At 39.9% G+C, this 21005-nt stretch overlaps 1 protein-coding gene and 1 long non-coding RNA gene across 2 annotated transcripts; both read right to left on the bottom strand.

Annotated features, from left to right (window-relative positions):
* Positions 1 to 562: 562 nt before the first annotated feature.
* Positions 563 to 6262, bottom strand: LOC122767144. Its single transcript, XR_006360174.1, has 3 exons — positions 6110 to 6262; positions 832 to 870; positions 563 to 621 (listed from the first exon to the last, which is right to left on the bottom strand). It is a non-coding gene; the product is annotated as an uncharacterized LOC122767144 (long non-coding RNA).
* Positions 6263 to 13568: 7306 nt separating this feature from the next.
* Positions 13569 to 20653, bottom strand: si:dkey-6n21.13 (P2Y purinoceptor 3). Its single transcript, XM_044020927.1, has 3 exons — positions 20569 to 20653; positions 20379 to 20412; positions 13569 to 15863 (listed from the first exon to the last, which is right to left on the bottom strand). Exon 3 carries the CDS (start codon positions 15658 to 15660, stop codon positions 14209 to 14211), a length of 1452 nt encoding a protein of 483 aa, XP_043876862.1. The 5' UTR covers positions 15661 to 15863; positions 20379 to 20412; positions 20569 to 20653; the 3' UTR covers positions 13569 to 14208.
* Between the last annotated feature and the right edge of the window lie 352 nt (positions 20654 to 21005).

The raw sequence follows: 21005 nt of genomic DNA, 5'->3' as shown, positions 1-21005 counted from the left end.
AGATACTTTTGGCACATCAGCATCACATTGTCACAAGTATCGGGACTTTGAACAGTAAATCGCTGCTTTTGTGGAGGGGAAAATAGCTTTAAATGGTCCACTGCAGGATTATCGGTGGATTTATCGGTGGATACATCAGCGGGCCATTCAGAGGGGTTCTGTGGTTTCTCTACCTATATGCCATAAGGGGTTGGGGTCTCTCCAGGTACACCTGGAGAGACCCCAACCCCTTATGGCATATGGATTCATATGATAAACTACAGAAACCACAATACCCCTCTGAATGGCCCACTGATGCATCCGCCCATAACCCTGCAGTGGACCAGTTGCAGCTATTTCCCCCCTCCACAAAAGCAGCGATTTCCACCTGGTTATTTCTGTGGAAAATATGCATTTTCTTGTTCTCCTCTTCTAAAACAACAGGTTAGAATATCACAACTTTATTCTTGTAAATTTACGACTTCAATCTCATAAATTTTTTTTTTAAGCAAATTTACATACTACATAAAACATCAGTGACACACAGAAACTTTTTTATAAAAAAATTGTACATCTTAATATATCTCTTTCTTTTCCCAGGTCAGGTAACAGGAGAATTTTCTGGTGCAGTCATCTAATTTGCTGATGAAAAAACACTGATGTAAATTTGAAGCATCATTAAAACAGTATTGTATTTTAAATTAGAAAATGTTCTCATTAAAATGTGAATGTTTTTTGCAATTGTTTTAAAGAACAAATGAACGTTACATGTCAAGTTTATTAAAGAATATTAAAAGATAATACAGTATCAAGGATTTGGGTAAAAACAGAAGAAGGTGAGTAGTGTCTTACCTGCAGGCCCACAGCAGAGGGAGGGTCACACATTCAACTCTGGAAGATGAAAAGATTTGTTAGTGATAGAGGGAATTATCCAGACAAATGTTATGAACCTCTACTGTTGAATGTTCTCCATCTCCATACTGTTATTAGTGAATGTCCTCAGCAGGTTGACCTTGTGTTCTCATGTGGAGCACATCAGGAAAGAGAGGAAAGGAAAACACAAATTCATTTCTCCTCCTCACACTGCTTGTCACACTAGCAATTAAGCAACCAACGGACTGCTATTATTTACACTCATCTATATTGCCAATAATCAAGTGTTTGGTTGCTTATTTCAATGACTATCAAACACAGCAAAAACTCCTCTGACTCTTCCCCAGTGTTATGCTGACTTATGGTGTTCATCACCTTGAGCAGCCATGTTAATGCCACATCACCAAAGGACAGCAGCCAATGCAAGCAGACCTGAAGAAGACATGTGTGCAGAATGGAGCTGTTCCACTGTGATGAAGAGGGTTCTCAGAGGAACAGTGTGTGAGCACAGACTCAAAGACTGCATGACATGTCAGAGGCTGAGTCAGTACAGTGTGACTGGAGTCATCTCTGCTGTGTAGGTGTGTAAAGAAGTAGAATAAAATAAATTGTTTCTGAAATGTAGAATGTACTGTTTTTTATTAGCTTTTCCCATCTTTTGCGATTGCATAGGATATAAAGTATGGCTTTTGTTCTTGGTTACACTAGGGCAGAAAGCACTACAATTTGTATAAATGATATCATCATGCATATTTATACACATATTTCACACAATGTGTGAAAATGTAGTGTACTGTATATGGAAATATCAAAAGTTAAAAAGTGTATTTTCGGAAAAATCAGTTGAATAAAATAAATTAAAATACGTTTTTTACCAATTCATTGAATTACATTCCAAAGTCATCATGCATAAATACACATTTACGTATCACAACTCCAGTGGAGCTTTGAGCCTTTTTTTAAATGTCAAAACTGATGTCTGATGGAAACAGTCAAATCCTAATAACTTGAGAAGCTGGAAACAGAGGGTTTTTTTTCCCCAAAAAACTTTTTAAATTTAAATGAATGATTGTATTTCTTCCCATTTAATTTCCTTTCAGTTTCTTAAACCATTATTTTCATGCTAAAAATACAATATATTCAGAAGAGAGCACATTTTTTTGTGTTGTCACTTTCTGTACCTGTAAAACTGAAATCAAGAACAAGACAAAAGTGGTGATGAAGACACTTACTTTAAGATACAGGTGAAAATAAATCAATAAATAAAATCTAATTAGGAGTTTAAAAATGTAATTAAAATGATTACGCAGTGTCAGTACAGCTCTATACTGCTCAAATGGCATCTTTTGAGTCAATGAGAAAAGCCTGAGATGAGGTAAGGTAAGTGGATTGAGAACAAGAGGTCATGTCAGCAGGGACAGCAGTGACAGACCAGCATTAGATTCAGACCCAAACCTCCAGACTCATTCAAAAATAAAAATAAAAAGAGAGAAAGTGGTTGACAGAGGAGGGGGTGAGGTAGAAAAGGAAACTAAAATTGTTGCAGATAGAAAGAAAGATAGGAAAGAGAGACAAGAGAGAGAAGCAGTGCAGAGGTGAGGAAACCTCCTCTTTGTGGCCTGCTGCTCTCTCCCCTCTCAGCAACAGAAGCCATTTTAAAAAGATCCACTTACCGTCTGCTGCAGAGACCATAAACCAAGTGATGGAGGCTCTAACTGGCCCTAACTTCTGACTAACTAAAACTGATAGTTATCTAACCACACTAATCTACCTCACCTCCCGCCCCCTCCTCAGTTTGTGGGGATCTTCTCACTAAAAGGCCAATGTCAAAAACCAGACATCAACTAGTCCTCAAAAAGATGATCAATACAGAGAACACACACCCACACACTGCATTTAGGCGACAGGAAGACAAAGATATTCAAATAAAAAATGAAAACAGGAAAAACAACATCACTGCAACACACACATATGCTGTACATACATATATCACTGGGAATAATACTACAGTGACAGGAGAGCACCGAAAAAAGGCCTGTCCTGCTCCTGTTCCTAAGAAAAGGGGGGTGTCACGGGTGTCACGGGTGTCAGGGGGTTTGGGTCCCAGTCCCAAAAATGGCCCACCCTGCCAAAAAATGAGTATTCCCCCCACATCCTTCCTTCCTGTCCTTTCACATCTTCACCTCCTAGATATGTGAGTGTGTGTGTCCCAGTCCTCCTCAGTGCTGCCTGCTGCCTCGCTGGAGCCCCAGCTACGCACACTGAGATAGTGAGGAGGCTCAGTAGGCATAAAAACCTACAGGGCTGCAGCCTTTTTCCCCGGCCATCACTTTCTACAATACAAATCAACATTATCTGGAGCACTGAAAAATCTGAAAAAAAATCAAGTCATCCCTGTGCATGTGTGCAATACGGGTATTAAATTGGGGGTCTGTCGGAGCAACCGTTAGTGAATAAAAAATAAATTTGTGGAAGGCAAAGGGGGCTGCTGAGCTGCGCTTGAGCCCTGAGCTGTAAGCCTGCCAAGCTGCTCGGCTGTCAGACTGAGAGGAAAAGCCTGAGGAGGGAGGAGAGGGAGGAGAAGGAGGGAAATAAAATGAAGAAAGTGTGGCTCTGAGAGGAAGCTTGCAACGCTTTCACACGCAGCACACAAGAAGTCTGCTTTTCAAGGGTAACGTTTCAAAAATAAAAACCATAAACCACAGCAGAGACATGAGGGAAGTGAGAGCAACAGGCCAACATTTACACACAAAGACCCAGAGTAAAAAAGCTAAACACAAGGACCCAGGTGGACTGGTATTCAAGCAGAAATATGTTACACAGTTTCACCAATGGCTGGACTCGGTGTTTGTCTGACTCTGCTATATTTTCTCGTGTAATTTGGTCACGAGATGGGAGTCGGCGGGAAGGAGGCCAGCCCTCAGAGTGCAGAAAGTGCTGCTCTCAAACTACACTGCTTTACCAGGACTCCCAGGCCCTGCCCACCCCCTCTGTTCTGTGTGCATGTGCACATACACACACACACAGAGAACACGAAAAACATGCATACAGAAAAAGACCAAGCAGCTCTCATTTTGTTGGATTAATTCAGCCCCAAAACACAAAATGGACTGATTTGTGCACCATTGGTTAGATTAAAGCTATTTAGGACAGTTAAAGTGCCAGGAAGATACAGAGCATTGTCATTTTATTCTAATTCCAGTCAGTAGAAATTAGCTCACATAAACTGTGTGTATATCAGCAGAACATTTATTGTAATCACAAACTGATGCACAGCTGGTCTGATTCTAAATTATTTCACATTTTAATCAAATATGTCTTGAGAAATTAAAAGCTTGATCATTTTATTCTGTAGTTTCATGCAGCTCCCATACATCTGTTTGTCTACAGACGAGTGGAGTCAACTTATTCCTCAGGAGAAACAAAACGGTTCAAGAATACAGTATACGTTTAGTATCTGTACATAAAATCTAATTATTTCAGTAGGAAGACTGAGCTGTGGCTTTATGCAGTATAATTATTCAACCTGCTCAATGAAGATATATTAAGATAAGCTATATTAAGATATTCAGATTATTATATTAAAATGTGAAGGATTTTATACTTGTCACTGTTTTATTTTCAAACAAACTGGATATCTTTTCGACATCTTTTTTTAACCTTTCCTGATATTTTCTTGTATAAATTACTAATCAAAAAAGATCATCTTAAATTGAAATATGAATAATAATAATGTAATGTGCTCAATAAATATAAGAAACAGGTGTGTGGCTCTGACAGCACACATCATAAACACTGTTTAACTGTCAGTACTCCATATTATCTCATAGTCAGTGTAAAGACTGGTGTATTATCTCCACCTGTTTTTAATTATAAATTGATAATGTGACATTCATCACTTCTGTGATTAAGATATAAGTAGCACTGAAAAATAATAATTTATATATATATAATTTATAAAAAATCACATAAATTTGCAACAAATTGCAGTTTATCCGTTAAAAATATCATTGTACAATACAATTAGTTTATTTTAGACTGTTGTTCAGATTTGAAGTGATGGCTTTTGATTATTGTAACTGTGTTACCTGGGCATTTTAATGTTTCATACACTAGATAAGAGCTGAAAGTTATTAAAGTATATCAAATAATTATCCTACTGTATATGATTAGCTACAGGTAGCATATCATCGCACATGTGTGGCATTTATTAAGTACATATAAATGCCATAACAACCACTGTCTAATGATTAGATTATTGCTGAGGATGGAATTTGCTTTTAGATTAAACTTTCCTAAAATAGACATATATGGGACATTAATTGTATCTATTTGCATACATGTATGAATGGCTGCATGTTTGGCTAGTCATTAATATGCATTATGTTAGTGGGCTTTACAGTAAAATGCACTTTTCACTCTCCAGCCAAACCGAACATGGCTCAACATACATAAACTGTAAGTTGACCTGCCTCATTAACTTTGGCACGGACTCATTTGTCATGTTTAACAGATAATTAAAATGTGGTGGTTAATGATGTATAATATTGTGACAAAGCTGCTCAGTGGGTTGTCGTGAGCAGGACAGTGAGCTAACTGCAGCAGTGTGACACACACACACACACACGCAGGGCGAGTCCCCTCTAAACTGCTGCGTCACAGGAGTTTTGCAAGCAAAGCGACGACTTTTCCTCAACTATTATTTCACATAATGTGAACTGAATTCAGAGCCTGTTGCATCTAAGTCTCAGAGGAGGCAACTCTTTCTTTATTTTTGAGAATTAAAAACGGATACAGAAGCGGAATTAGAGTGAGTGCGCTGCCGGGAGTGGGCTGGGGTCTTTGGGGAGGGGGCTGTGACTGGGGGAGTGTCCGCTTCCTTAACTCGGTTATGTTTTAGAACGCTTTGTTGCAGAAATATATAAAACAATTCTTCTAATGTAAAAGTTCGCCTGTGCTCCGAAGCGGCTCGGAGCGGTGTCAAAGCCGACGCGTCTACGTGGGTAGACGGACACGGAGCAGCCGTGTGAGGCTGTTACGTGCGCAAAGCCTTTGTTTCAGCTCACTGCAGCCGCAGCTGCACATTTACACCAGCGCCTCAGCAGGGCTAACACGGTCACCTTTACAGCTGTTACACATTGTAAAGTTCCCCAACTAAGTACACCATTTGAATAAAATACACTTAAGAAATAACAAATAAGTATAAAACACTGTGGAAAGAAATATAACATATATATATTTCGGAAATGTTGCTTACCTTCCGAAAGGGGAAAAAGGGTCCAAAAGACAAAAACTGTAAAGATATTCCTTGTCTTACAATTAAAATGAAAAGAATGAATAAAGTGATGTGTAATGTATTTGAAGCCGGACTCTCATTCTGTGTCAGTGGAGGATTTGAAAGTGGCGCCAACCGCTCTGCTCCTCAGCTCCACACACACACACACCCGTCACACACACAAAAAATAAATAGAAATTCAGATGCGCGCGCAGCAATATTATATCGCTATAAAAATGTACCTGTCGATCAGCACAATCGATCCCTGTCACTATTTCTGAAAAATATGGCTCCTGTGATTTTTATTTAATTTTTATGTTAAATTAAAATAACCGTCAGAGGCTTTTCTAGGCCGCGGTGCAGGACGGGAAATTTTGCGAGGCGGTTGTGGTTTGAATTTTGAACCGGTCAGAGAGGAAAGGAGGGGGGCACTGTTTCCCCCTGCAACGGCTGTGTGTGTGTGTGTGTGTGTAAGTGCGTGTTCGTGTGTGTGTGTGTGATTGTGTTAGTCGGGCTTATTGATATCTAATGTGCAAAAACCTTTTGTTTTTTTTTCAGTAAAAAGTGAGTTCAGTGAAGAGCAGCTAATGTTTCATAATGACACAGGCTGTGAACCTTCTTACTAACCTGCAACTTTCCTGTAAATGTGAACACTGCACTTCATTAATAATTAAGTTTCAGGAAATTTCCTCTTCCACACAATACACCCAAAAACAGAAGATGTTGAGCATGCATACACAATCATGTGCTGTGTGAAAACTTTTTTTTAAAATAAAGTTTATTCAAATAAGTATACATTACAATGTATACAATCAAAGAATCAAAGCGTGTTGTGGCTGTGTCAGACAATATATTCACTACACTACAACACAGTAGTATAATATAATAGTATTCATTATGTAGTGTTTGTATGCTGCCCAATTTACACCAAAACAATACAAAAAAAAAGTTTTTATAAAAAACCTTTTTATAAAGAGATAAAATTAATATTGAGCAGAATTAATTCAGCACATTGGTCCGGCCCTCAACAATATTTTATGCTTCTCATGTGGCCTCTTGGGGAAAATAGGGTTATAGTCGTCATCAGGCAGATGTAGGAATGTATTGCAATGGTCTTAATAAAACTGAAAACCTGGATATAGCAGAACAATTGGTTTTGGGGTAGACCAAATTTGCATGAAAGGCTTGTGAAATCTGTAAATGTGCCACAGAAAAACAGTTCCCTAAATGATGTGATACCATTCGCACATTATATCATTCCAAAGTGTAAATGCAAAGTCAAGTTATTGTATAATGGTCAAGAGTTAGATCATATAATTTGAAGTGTGACAATACCACTGGTTTGAAGTAGTTTCTTGTTGGGAAAGGTAAAGGGGAGGTTGTCAAGGCAAGGAGTGAAGTTGTATGACAAGAGAGAGATTCCGTTTTACATCAGTTTAACTCCTTCTCATATCGCCAGCTGAGTATTTTATATCACAATCATCTCATTGTCAGCCATTTTTGGAAGACTGGTCACCCTAGAGCTGGGGCAATCCCACTGGGTGTCCATAACACAATTTATGTCTCTCCCAAAAATTAAATAATTTGTATCCATATGTGGGATTGAGGATAGTAGTGTAGTCATAAATTTGGCATCATCAAATCTGGGAGCATACACACAATAATTCAACTGAGACAATTATGATCAGACACAATTATTTAAACTGTAGCTTTTTAGTCCCCCTAGCCTTTGAAGAATGAAATATCTGTCCTATATATAATAATATGGTCGCCTAAGCCTTGAATGATCACTCAATTTAAGGTGAGATTCCTGAGAGAAAACAATTTAGTACCTGTTCTGGCGAGGTTCCAAGGGAGCTTAGCCGATACTATGCATGACATTGTCAGACTGCCGGCCACTGACTGGTCAGAGTGTTGTCACTGGAAGAGGCATAAGCGAAAGGCACAAGAATCAAAACGAACAATGCCGAACTGCAGATCAATAAAACAGACTTAAAACATGCGTTAATCTCCAACATTTAGCGAGCCAAATCACAACCCCTGCCACTGTATTTCAGTTCAGTGACTGTGTCAGACTGAGTACACCAAAAACAACTGCTTTACGAGTCACTATAACCACTAGTATTTGTTTGTTGCGTTTATAATAGAGTCACAGCAGTTTCATGCAGCTGTGCAGCAATGACTCTGCCCATCTTAAGGAGGCAAGGTGAGGCGAGCTGGGACCATGTAGGCATTAGTACCCACTTAGTACCCAGGTAGCCTGGAAAAGGAACTAAGTGGGCATGGGTTTGTAGTGGGCGAACATGGGTAGGGGCCACTATGGAAACTACGGACAAATGCACTTGAGACCCATATTATCAGCCCAAATATAACTCTTATCGTGCCTACATGGACATGCTACCACAAATTTCTCGCAGTAGCTGTGCAGGCAGTGTCTGAATGGGTGTGGATTGGTGTAGTGAATATTGCTTTGAGTGGTCATGAAGACTACAAAAATACAATCTAAATACAAATCAGTAACGAGAAACACTAGTGGGACAATAATCAAAGGGAGATAAACAGAAGCAGAGGTCGGCACAGGATGTTCCTGTTCTGTATTTGTGTTTCTTTAGCAAATACACAGTGCACAATAGGGTTGATAATTTAACATAAAAAAAGGAGAACAGTTGTGATCCTAATGTACTACAGATACCTCTGCAGTGCATTGCACTACAAGCACTGTATTTTATTTTACATTCCTGCAAACCACCGGAAAGTAATATCTGTCCATTCCATACAAAAAAGTGTGAATGTTCAAATTCAAAATAAGTGTTTCACATGTGAGATGTGGAATGTGGTGATATGGTGCATAACAAGCAAGAGGTCAGTGAGAAAACAGTAGACCAGCAATATGATCTTCCTGACCCTAACCAGATGCTTTTGTGCCCTGTATCCCTCAGAACTCGACTTGTCACAGCTGTTTTAGTGATGCTGGATAGATGTTGTGAGACAGGATGATGAAACAGTCGGGGACAGATTAACTGGAGAACCTTTCACTGGATCACCAAAGATCCTCCCTGAGGACAGTAGAGGTGGATCACTGCTATAAAACACAATTGACACTACCCAGTCGGCGTTTATGGGGAAACGTAATCGCATTCTTACACTTTTCGCTGATGTTAAAGTGTGTATGTGAAGTCTTACTGTATTTTAAGACACACTGTGACAACCTTGATTTTATTTGGCAAGTTAGGGGCACAACCATTGTAAATTTCCCTTAATTTTCCCCCTTAATTGCAGACCAGGAAGCTGTGAATCTGGATGCCAACTGCAGCATTGTTACAAACTCCAACACTAATTAACTTAAATATCTTGTTTATTTACATGTTTTTATTGTGAAGTGTAAGTGCTAGTAGAATGTTTGTCATAAATTTGGAATAATGTACACTCCAGCTGTTTACATACTTGTGAGGTGTTTTATGGATTGAATATATTCAGTCTGTGATATATTCTGAAATATATTGCTAAGTCTTTGTGGGTTGAAAGTGCACAGTGAACTCTTAAACACTGGACATGTGTAGACATGTAGATGGGTTGTCATTTTGTCTCAGAAGCATGAGTTAACACATGTATCAGTTTGTGTTTGAGTTCTAAATGTGAATTTGACCACCCCTGTTGGAATAGCTGCAAAGGGCACAGTTAAGGGAGAAGACCGACTTACTCTCTGCATGTCACTGATGTTTAGTTTCATCCCCTACTAATTTTTCACAGCACAGGAAGTTGTTGCTGATGCTTGAGTAGCAAGTCTTTCCACCAAAGGGACCTGTATGCAGAGCAGTTGTAGCAGAAAAGCCAATAGGAGCAGCCTTACCTCAGCTTTTTTAAACTCAGAAACTCTGAGGATTCCATGATGGCTACCACTGTACAAACCAAGGATGTGCGGTCAGGGTAGGCGGGTGAGGCAGAGCATCATCATGACAAGTAAAAGACAGACACACAGAGCCACCAAAAACAATACTTCTCTCCCACTCAGTGGGGTGAAGTGATAAATAATGGATGACCAACTCATGTTCTCCCTGTGTGTGCATGGGTTTTCTCCAGGTTCTACGGCTTCCTCCCACAGTCCAAAAACTTGCAAAATGGGGATTAGGTAAATTGGGCACTCTAAATTGACCATAGGTGTGAGTGTGAGAGTGGATGGTTGTACTGTCAGCTGAGATTGGCATAGCTCACATAAGATAACTCACTCTTTTCAAACAGTCACAATAGGAAAGATCCAAGATGACTTTCCTTCTTGGAAAATAAGGAGGACTTTTACAAGAAAGTGACCGGAGAAGGATAGGCACATGGACTTTATTTAAAAATAAAGGTAAGACCATAAATTTCATCCATCCATCCATTATCTACCGCTTTATCCTCCACCGGAGGGTCGCAGGGGTTGCTGTGCCAGTCTCAGCTGACATAGGGTGATAGGCGGGGTACACCCTGGACAGTTCGCCAGTCCATAAATTTCAAAAAATTCAATCCAATATTTAAAAACTAAATTTTGACCTTCAATGAAGTATCCTTTTTTTTTTTCTTCTTATCCTTTTGTTGAACAGTCTGTATTAAAGTTGATTAAAGCTTCAGAATTAAAAGATTTTAAAATGGGTTTTCTGACTTCTCTGCTACTCTGGAACACTCCCAGCTCCGTCTTCCGATGTAAATGAAATGCTGCACGAGTGTCATTATCTCATACAACCACATCTCAACTATCCACTTTAATCCAAGGTTTGTACACATTTGTCATGCAGACAATGAGTCACCAGTTTATCATTATTATGAAGACAACATGACATTCATCAAACTCTGTATAACTTTATAACATGTACACCACTCTATTCGTATGTATGTGTAAAGAATGCTGTACATACACTAAAAATAATCACCACTAATAATCATCCAGCTAATTAGAAATACGCTTACACTTACCGATCTGTCAACAAATGCTAAGTACATTATAAAGCACAATTTGGGATATTTCTTAACTCAAACAATGTCTGTGGACAGTTAATCAATTCGGAAAACCATGTGACATAATGCAGTGTAAAGAATTTCAAAATGTCTTTTTTGTACGGCATTGCTTTCTCCTGGAATCTGACTGTATTTATCAGTAATGCTGTGTCTGTACGGGTGGTAGAAACATAACAGAGACAGATCATACATTAAATGTTCAGAAACCTGTGTACAGCAATTCTCTTGGTCAGACACATCTTGGACACTCACCAACTAATTCACTGGCTGTGGATTATACAGAGTTTTTCCTCCTGTGTTCTCACATGTGCTCATTAAAACTTAATTAATTAAATTAATTCCAGCTACTTTTGCCGAACGTTACATTCAACTTCATGAATATGTAAGGACTTCAGAACATGTGAATCCATGTGAGCAATCGTTGTTTTCATTTGTAATATCTTGAAAAATAAAGCAAAATTGCTATATGCTAATGCTAAAACAAAGGCTAATGGAGCTGGTCTAAAAACATGGTTGTTTGTATAGTCGTGCTTCAGAGTTCACCGGTATCGTTGACATGACAGTTGTAACAAACAACGGTGGGGAAGCCCGAGAGCAAATCCTACATTGTGTTACTTTAAACAGAAGTGCAGCATTTTAAATATGTAACACATTATGTATATACAACGTATGTACAACAAAAACAAAAAATCGACATGATTACATCCCATTTTCAGTCATGTTGCACAAGCTAACTTTTTAAAAATATGACTAGCAGCAAACCTGCACACCTGCACCTGACATATATTCAGTGCTGCCATTGCCAGGAACCAGTCTGACAAACAAATGCACAGATTGCTTTAGCCATCAGCAGAAGGCTCGCCCAATAGAATCTACTTCTACATCTACACTCTATCTCCCCATTAGACAGCCCTTTTTTGTGTGGAAGCTGAAGTTTGTCAATTGCTCACTCTCCCACACCAAAGTGCATATACATATAATCACAGTTTTGAGCTTGTAGGTTACACAGGAGCTGCTGGTCTCCTGCTGCCTCATTTGATTTCCATGAAGTTTCTGTCACTCACATAAACCTGAATGAAGGATTTTAAAGTTCACACATTTGAACTGATGGGCCACACGGTGGTGAAGTGGTTAGCACTCTCGCCTTGCAGCAAGAAGACCCGGGTTCGAGCCCCGGTCGGAACAAGGGCCTTTCTGCATGGAGTTTGCATGTTCTCCCCGTGTGTGCGTGGGTTCTCTCCGGGTTCTCCGGCTTCCTCCCACAGTCCAAAAACATGCCGTGTGGGGATTAGGTAAATTGGACACTCTAAATTGACCATAGGAGTGAGTGTTCGAGCCCCGGTCGGAACAAGGGCCTTTCTGCATGGAGTTTGCATGGTTGGGTTTTGTCTCTCCCACAGTTGTGGGGATTAGGTAAATTGGACACTCTAAATTGACCGAGTGTGAGAGGAATGGTTGTTTGTCTCTAGTTGTGTGTGGCCCTGCGATGGACTGACGAACTATCCAGGGTGTACCCCGCCTATCGCCCGATGTAGCTGAGATTGGCACAGCACCCCCCGCGACCCTCTGGTGGAGGATAAAGCGGTGGATGATGACTGACTGACTGACATTTGATTGACAAATGCAACACTGTTGTGATGTAAAATTGTAGATTTTCTCCACGGACATTGGTCTGAGGAGTAAATTATGCAAATTGAAGTTTCAGATAAACTTTGTATTTGAATTACGGTTGTTTGATCGCAGTGAATGGCGATGGGTGGCAGTGAGTGGCAGGACATGAGAATAACTGGACACCTTGAGGTGAAGAGACTTCAGTTACTTCTGAGATGACGACATGACACCAGCAATGAAAGTAAAGCACCCCGAACCTCTTATGAACCTTCAATCATCTTATGGGGTGAGTTTTCATTAACGTTGTTAATCTATGTTAGGTTAGTAAATGTTTTTTCATGCTAGACACTGTCTTTTAATAATGCACTGTGCGTTTCAGAACGTTATGTGGCTAAATTGTTATTAGCTATAGCTCAGTATTTTTGTTTTAAAGTGCAAATGTTACGCACATCAAAACTTGTGTTGATCAGATGATCGTATTATAAGCTGTAATGGGAGCATGTGAGCGTCTGCTATTAATATGAATAACAACCCAACCTGATGTGCAGGGCCACTGCTAAGCTTTTGGGGGCCCTAAGCATAATCAGTCAGAGGTATAGAGAGCAGCAGCTCTGCCGATGTGCTTGAACAATGTGTGAATAACACAGCTTTGTGTATGAAGTATTAACTGTGATGCTAATGATTTAGCAACTCTCTATAACACTATATAACACCTATAACACTCTATTTAGCACACCATCATCATTCAGCTCAGACTGAACCATCCACACCAATACAGAGCCACTTGTATGTGTTTTATTTTATTTGATATTAGAAATGTATATCTATCTTTGATCCTTCTAACTCTTAGGTATTTTTAATATTGTTTTATGTATTGTTCTGTGTAGCAGTGTAGCTCACAAAATAGTATCTGTGCTCCTGTTTCTGTAATGAGAAGTAGCACATACAGAGAGGCATGATTTCACTGACAGCTAGACCAGGAGCGGGTTGGGCTATGTAAATGTGATGATTCTGTCTCTTGGCACCCAGAAGGTATTTGAAGCTAAAATTCTCCCTAAAGCAGTTTGAAGAGAGCCTGCATTCAAATGGCCACATCTTCTTGAAATATTTAATGTTAGGCATTGATGAAAAGCATAGAAATCAAACATTCATAATCTGTAAATAACTCAAAATGTCCCTCAGCCTACTTGTTTCTGGTTTTTCCATGGCTGTGGTCACCTTTTGTTTGGTGAGTCTTTAGTTACGTGGCAAAAATCTGATATTGTGTACCTGCTATGAGCTATGTTTTAGTGAGAGAGCAATGTGTCTCAGACTGGTTTCCAGCAGCAGTGATGGCAAAGTCAGCACTGACTATGTGCCAGTCCCTCATACAACCACACTTCAAAAAAACTCTTTTAATCTCTGCTACAATGCTCATATTATACTTTCTTTTCCAGTAAAAGGCATCTGTTAGTTCACCCACAATTCCTTCTGTTTTGTCACTTTTCTATATCCACTATATATCTGACTTTTGCTCTGTTTGTGTATGACGGACTGTTGTGCAATGCTTTTTTCTCCCTATTGTCCATCCCATCTTCTCTCCCTCCATCCTCTGCATCCTCTCCTTTTCCCATCATCCTCAGTGGCAGCAGAAGGCCGCCATGTTGTTGTTGTTGTGTGTTGCTGTCCACAGTCTGGCAGCAGTGGGCTCCCCCTTTGTCTTTAGTGAGAAAGTAAAGGAGGGCGTTGAGCCATGCGTTGAATGACGCCAAAGGCCTTGTAATCTTGTAGCACATGGAGACCATGGTCATGGTTTGACAGGGGACTCTCTTTGTCACTTTCAACAGAAGGAATATGGTTCTGGTGACATGAAAGGGGAGGAAGCACAGAGCAAAGAGGAAGGTGATGGTGATAATGGTTTTGATGGATTTGCGTCTGCGGTTGGCATATGGGGAGCGGGCACCAAGGAAAATGGATATCCCTTCATCTCTTCTCACTGCTCTTGATATCCCATTGCTTCCTTTTCTTTCTTTCCCAAAAATTGCAGAGCTTGCTTTCTCCCTTTTCTCCAATCCCTCATGCCCTCCCCCTCTCGGACCTCTGTGAGATGAGGGCCGTGAGTGCAGCGTTCTAAATATAGTCAGAACGACATGAGAGTAACACCAAGCAATTATGGAAAAAGGCACAAAAAAGCCCAGCAAATGGAGTATGATGCCATAGGGCACGTAATCAGCAAACTCCTTATCTATGGCATCATCCCAACAGTTCTGGTACTCCTCAATGATACCTCCTAAATGACCATGGCTTCCATTACCATTAATCAGGGACATCTCGTAGCTGGGGTTGTCACTATCACTTACAGTGGCGCCAACTCCTCCCAGTCTTGTCACATGACCAGTCTGAGCAAACCGGAAAATGGGGCAGGTCAGAGCAAAGACCACAATCCAAACCAGGACACAAGTGCACTTGACGGCCTTCTTAGTCTCCAGCGAGATGACTTTCATCGGGTGGCAGATACCAAGGTACCTGTGGACAGAGATGCAGGTGAGGAAAAAGATAGAGCAGTAGAGGTTGAAGTAGAAGAGGAAACGGACTAGGCGACACATGAAGTCCCCAAAGATCCAACGGTCACGCATGATGTAACTGGCCACTAGGAACGGCAGCGACAGGCCATACATGAAGTCCGTAGAGGCCAGGTTAACCATGTAGATCAGGGAGGCGTTCCAGCGCTTGGTCTGGCGGAAGGAACGGTAGAGGACAACAGAGTTGAGTAGGATGCTGAAGATGAACGTGAAAGAGTAACAGATGGGGAGGAAGATGTACTTGTAGGACTCATCGATGCTGCAAGATGGAGGTGTGGTGGAGGGAGGGGAAGATTGTGAGGAGGAATTGAACATGTCATGGAGAAGTGAGACACTGATGTTGGGCAAATCCCCAGCACTGATTGACATCCTGAGGTTTGAGGTGATTTTCACATGGGGAAGAATTTGAATATGGCTCTGGCTTGTACGTTTGGGACGCCGACAGATGTCTTCTCTCTCATCCTTACACTCTGTGCTATTTAGCGTCGAATTGTTTGATCCTTCACTGTAGATGTTCAGATGTCTTCACATCCATGACTGGATGATCCTTGATGCCATGACTGGATGTTGACCTGAAGATAAAGAGACAAATTAGTTATCTGCCAGGTAAGATGATCACAGATTTTCAGGTTGTCATTGCAATCAATAATATTTTACTGGCTGCAAATTACCAGTTGATGACTTTCATTGGTTATAATGATTCAGATTGTATTTCAGCTTGTTCCATTCACCTGGGACTCACTAAATTATTTAAGGTACAATTCTCATCTGGAGGTGGAGGTGATTAACATTGCAAGTGAGAGAGAAGTCCCTAGTTAGAGAACCCTTCATGGCAAAATCTTTGAGTATTATAAGGACAAAACGGTGCTTTAATTGAGAGCTTGTGACACAGTCCCTGTCACATTCACATCTATGGTCAATTTAGAGCGTCCAATGGATGTGTAAATTATGACCCAGGCTTATACCTGACCACAGGTTACTCACATTGTCTATATCTAAATGAATCCATACAAGCAATGTTATGATCACCCTCATTTCATCCATTTATATCAAAGGTACCACCTCTACTGCTTCTAATAGAACTAATAACCAGCACCAGCATCTATGTACCCACAACCTTCCAGTAGAAAAACAACTCTGCAGGTACCATATGGTTTCAGTAACATGGGCCCACATGGGAAACCCATGCTGTCAGACATAGACAAACCCATGTGGTCAAATCATGGACAAACCCAACTGGACTGGAGATCATTCTGGTGGGGTGTGTAAAGTGAAAGGGTAGTATTTCCCACTACCCCACCTCCCTCCAGGATGTTGACTATGGCCATTGCACAATTTGTTTGACCTCCTGTTGTTACGCTACTGATTCTTAGTGCTTGTTTGCCTTCCTGTGTACAAGAGTATGCTGCTGATTCAGTGTCTTCTCACCCCATTAGCTCAGCAATAAGTAACTAAACTTGCCTGGGTGTCTTCATCACTCTATAACATCAGGTCCTGCTGCTGATTCAGTGTCTTCTCACCCCATTAGCTCAGCAATAAGTAACTAAACTTGCCTGGGTGTCTTCATCACTCTATAACATCAGGTCCTGCTCTTTACATTAGTGACTGTAGACTGTCAGTCTGTAGTCTTTACAATCAGAAAACCTACTCTGATCATGTGACGATGAAGAAGAAGGAAAAAGAAGGGATATGGTCAGTGCAGAGTTTTCAGAATAGCAGAATTGACTCTTAGTTGAAAAGGTCACCATCAGCCGTGCTGCTGCATGTTCAGCTCAACACACAGACAGGTGCAGCAGTGTGTATTAAGTGAGCCATCTGCAGGTCTTTACCAGCAATAGAGTTTAAGTAAATAGGGGTCATGTGTCAACAAGTAACATGACATATTAACAGTAACTCACAAATATACTGGAGCTGTGCAAGGTGAGACCTGCAGCAGTAACATACTTCATGTGTAAATAAATGTGTGTGTATGTGTGTATATATATATATATATATCCTTTATTTAACCAGGTAAAAGGCCTCATTGATATTCTGTTCCAAAAGTAACCTGGCTAAAACAACAGTCACAGATTACAACAGGAGACACATACAACTGTCATACACAACAAATGAATGAATAAAAAAGAAACAGGATTCTCTTTTATGTTATATGTTATGTCCATGTGTTATTCAACATACAGTTTTGGTTGAAAATAAAATAAAAATAACAGAATAGCTAAGAACGGATTCAATTATTTGTATTATATATTATTTAAGACATGGTTTTGCAGTTAGACTTGGATTTAGGTTAAGGGTTATGATGGTTAAGGTTAGGGGCGAGGGAATGTATTGTGTGTGTGTGTGTGTGTGAATACATACATCTACATTCTTAGCTCAGTATCATAAGTACTCTCAACATATTTCTTTATTTTGATGCATCTCCAACAGTGAACACAGAGGAAGAGGAGGCGATGTGGTGGTGAGTAGTTTCAGCACCAAACATTGGAATTTTATGCTACACATTATAAAGAAAAAACATGATATTTTCCTAAACCTGACCAAGTGTGCATCAACATCACCAGGAAATAGTTATCATCACGCTAATTTCCTCACAAGGGGTCAAAGCGATGGATGAGGTTTGTAAGTTTCAGTCACAGCTCACTGTCCTCAATGTCCTCACTGTCCTGCAAGAGGCCAGCAGGCTCGCTCTCAGAGAGAACATGCCAGGGTCACCCAAAAAAGCTTAAAGCTGTTGATGTCACTATTCTTCTTTGGTTTGGTCTTTGTGAACAGAAATGTTTGTTCATCTGAAAAGATGATTGTCCCTGAGTGAGGGGCAGGGACAACAAACATCTATCCTGTCAGACAGCTGAAGGCTTAAGGTTCTTGAGCAGTGGCACTGACTATATGCATGAGTGACACTTACAAGCGCCTTAACTTCGGTCAGTAGTAGGGGCGAAGCTTGGACTTTTTAAGGTAACCATGGCAATTAAACCATATGATATTGATCAACAATGTTTTACATTGTCTTTCAGTAGTTGGTTACTTTGTCTTTCAGTAGAAATTACTAGGTCATTTCTGTAGCCACTGACCGTAGAACACCTCTGCATCTTGGCTGACAGCTTAAAAGAAACAGTTGGGGAACTGACTGTGCATATAGTCACTTCACTTCACTTGTGAAACGTTTTGTGAACATTTTTACGACAGTATTATAGTCGATAGCCAATAGTCGGGTGGTCATATATCCAGACAGTATCAATTTTTGATACCGTGACATATGTTTTGTTGTGAATAAATACAAATACTGTAATTAAATATTAAATTAAATATTTCTTACATCATGATATGACGGCTGCGACTAACGATTATTTTCATAATCAATTAATCTGGCGATTATTTTCTCGATCGATCGAATATTTGTTGCTCCATAAAATGCCAAGTTTAACAAAACTGGAAATGATGATGTTCTCAAACGGTTAAAAATCAAACAGTACGGTTGAATTTTTGCAAAACTAATATGACAAGAGTGCTATTTATTTCGTTGTTTAGTGGCAGCCATCTTGAATCTGAGATTCCAAGTTGGAAATCCAAGTTCAGGGAGAAAAGTTCCTGAGTAAGAAACAGCCCCTGACCTTGGAAACTCCGAGTTCCGACTACAAATGGAACGCGCCATTAAACTCAAGAGGCTACTTCCGTTTTCCCTCAGCATTTGGAATGTGTAATGGATTTGTTCAAAACAGAGCTGAAACATGCAGTTCAAACCAAGAATAACCTTTTAGAGCAGCTCCCCGGTGTGGAACTGATTCACATGTTAATGGTTAATCAGACAACCTCTCTTTGATGTAATGAAACATTCAGACAATCATTTGCATCAGGTCATTTAGTAAAACCTTTAAATGACACATTTTAGTTGCTGACTATTCTTGATTTTTGGATTTTTGATCTAGGTTTTATACTATATTATAGTTATATTGTCTCTATTTCACCTGACTTTGAGTTGTTTTTGAATACATGTAAATGCACAAACAATCTTTCCCTTCACCCTTTCACTCTGTTGTCATAGCAAAATCAGTCAGAATCTGTGTGGGTAATAATGTTTATATATACAGACATGACATTTAACAAGTGAAACCTACTTGGGGGGTGGGAGGGGAGTGGTCAGGACCTGATGTTTACTTATATAGAAGTGTGTTTAAATTAGATTGCTCTTAATACAGAAATAAATGGCAACATTTGCTAAGACAAACGTACATTTTGAAGAAAAACATCTTAAAACATCAGGTCCAGCCTGACACAGTGAGAAGTATGTAATCAAATGTACAAAAACACATTTACAGTATATGTATATATATATACTGTATGTATTCAGAAATGTTTAGTACTGTGACAGAGGGTACATGATGTGTAGTTCAGGGTCCAGTGGCAACTCCATCCACTGCAGATTTTTTTTTAAAATAATAATGTTACCGTTGTAATTACTGTTGCTGATATTAGGTGCAGGATAAGCTCACAGTGTCAAACAAAATTATTCGCTGTTTTTTGGGAGACTTTCCTTTAAGATAAAACCACATTTTCCTCTTTTTAAATTTCGGATTTGTATATATATATATTTTGGATTTTAAAATAAAAGAAAACATTTGAATTATAACTTTTAAGGCCTGACACTATTGAGACTAAGAAAAAAGAAAAATCTAATCAATCTTATGAAGGACCTTAAGAATGTCTGTTTCACATTGTGACATTTTTGATAAAGAGTGCAGATTTGTCTTTCCTTTCTAAAACAGAGGCCAAAGCAGCAGCGTTGGTTTTTCCAGGAGCAGCAAATTGCTTCTGAGAAACCGCACACACTCCACGAACTCCAACCCAGGTGTATATGATGTGCCACAGAATTTATATTCAGTCTCATGAAGAAAGATGACTGTTTAAAGACAATTATGAAAGCAGTTCTTGATCGGCATGTTTAAAAATGATCCGCTGTGGGCTAAAAATAACCTCTGTGTGGTCTTCAGACTGCAGCAGCAGCAGCTCAGTGTTTGTGTAAATGGAACTGCATGCAACTCATAAATACCTACATCACTGCAATCTGCTGTCAGACAGGGAGAGCTTACCTGTGCCAGAGCTGACTTTTACTCCATATGGCTCCTGTTCCATCAGTCACCCATTGGAATAACCACAAGGAAACACAAAAAAGAAATTAAAAATAAACCTCCGAAAAGGCTTTAAAGCTCTATGTCGGCGGCTCCAAAATACAAACGCACTAACGTTATATTCCTGCTGATACAAAACAGTCAAACGCACCTGAGCTGTGATTAGTTGTCAGAGTTTGACGCCGTGTGAGGCAGTGACCTTGACAGTTGGACCTCTTCAGCTTTCACCCTTTTTCCTGCCTGCTTCTTTGAACAGTTAGACCAGTTTCTATGGTAATTCAGTCCCTCCCTCTGTCCCTCAGTGTGTCATCCAATTGTTCTTCCCGCTTCACCTGTCTGCTTGCATGTGTGTGCGTGTGTGTGTGTGTGTGCGTGTTTGTGTGTCAGCTGCTGAGCTAAGCTGGATGTTTTGCAATCAAGGCTGACTGACCCAAGCAGATGAACTGATTTAGCCAGTCAGTGCCGTTACATACTCATGTACACTTATTGTCTAAGTTGAACAAAGACAATAATTTGGTTTTCTTAAAGGCGACATAGACCGGAAGCTCCAAATAACGCTGTGTTTGTGTGTGTATCTGCGTCATTACC

The sequence above is a fragment of the Solea senegalensis genome, linkage group LG3 (assembly GCF_019176455.1).
Source record: "Solea senegalensis isolate Sse05_10M linkage group LG3, IFAPA_SoseM_1, whole genome shotgun sequence".
NCBI lineage: Eukaryota > Metazoa > Chordata > Actinopteri > Pleuronectiformes > Soleidae > Solea > Solea senegalensis.
This window is presented reverse-complemented; position numbering and strand designations above follow the sequence as displayed.

Excerpts from the sequence above, each read along its gene's own strand:
- si:dkey-6n21.13 (XM_044020927.1), bottom strand. The coding sequence starts at position 15,660 with ATGTCAATCAGTGCTGGGGATTTGCCCAACATCAGTGTCTCACTTCTC.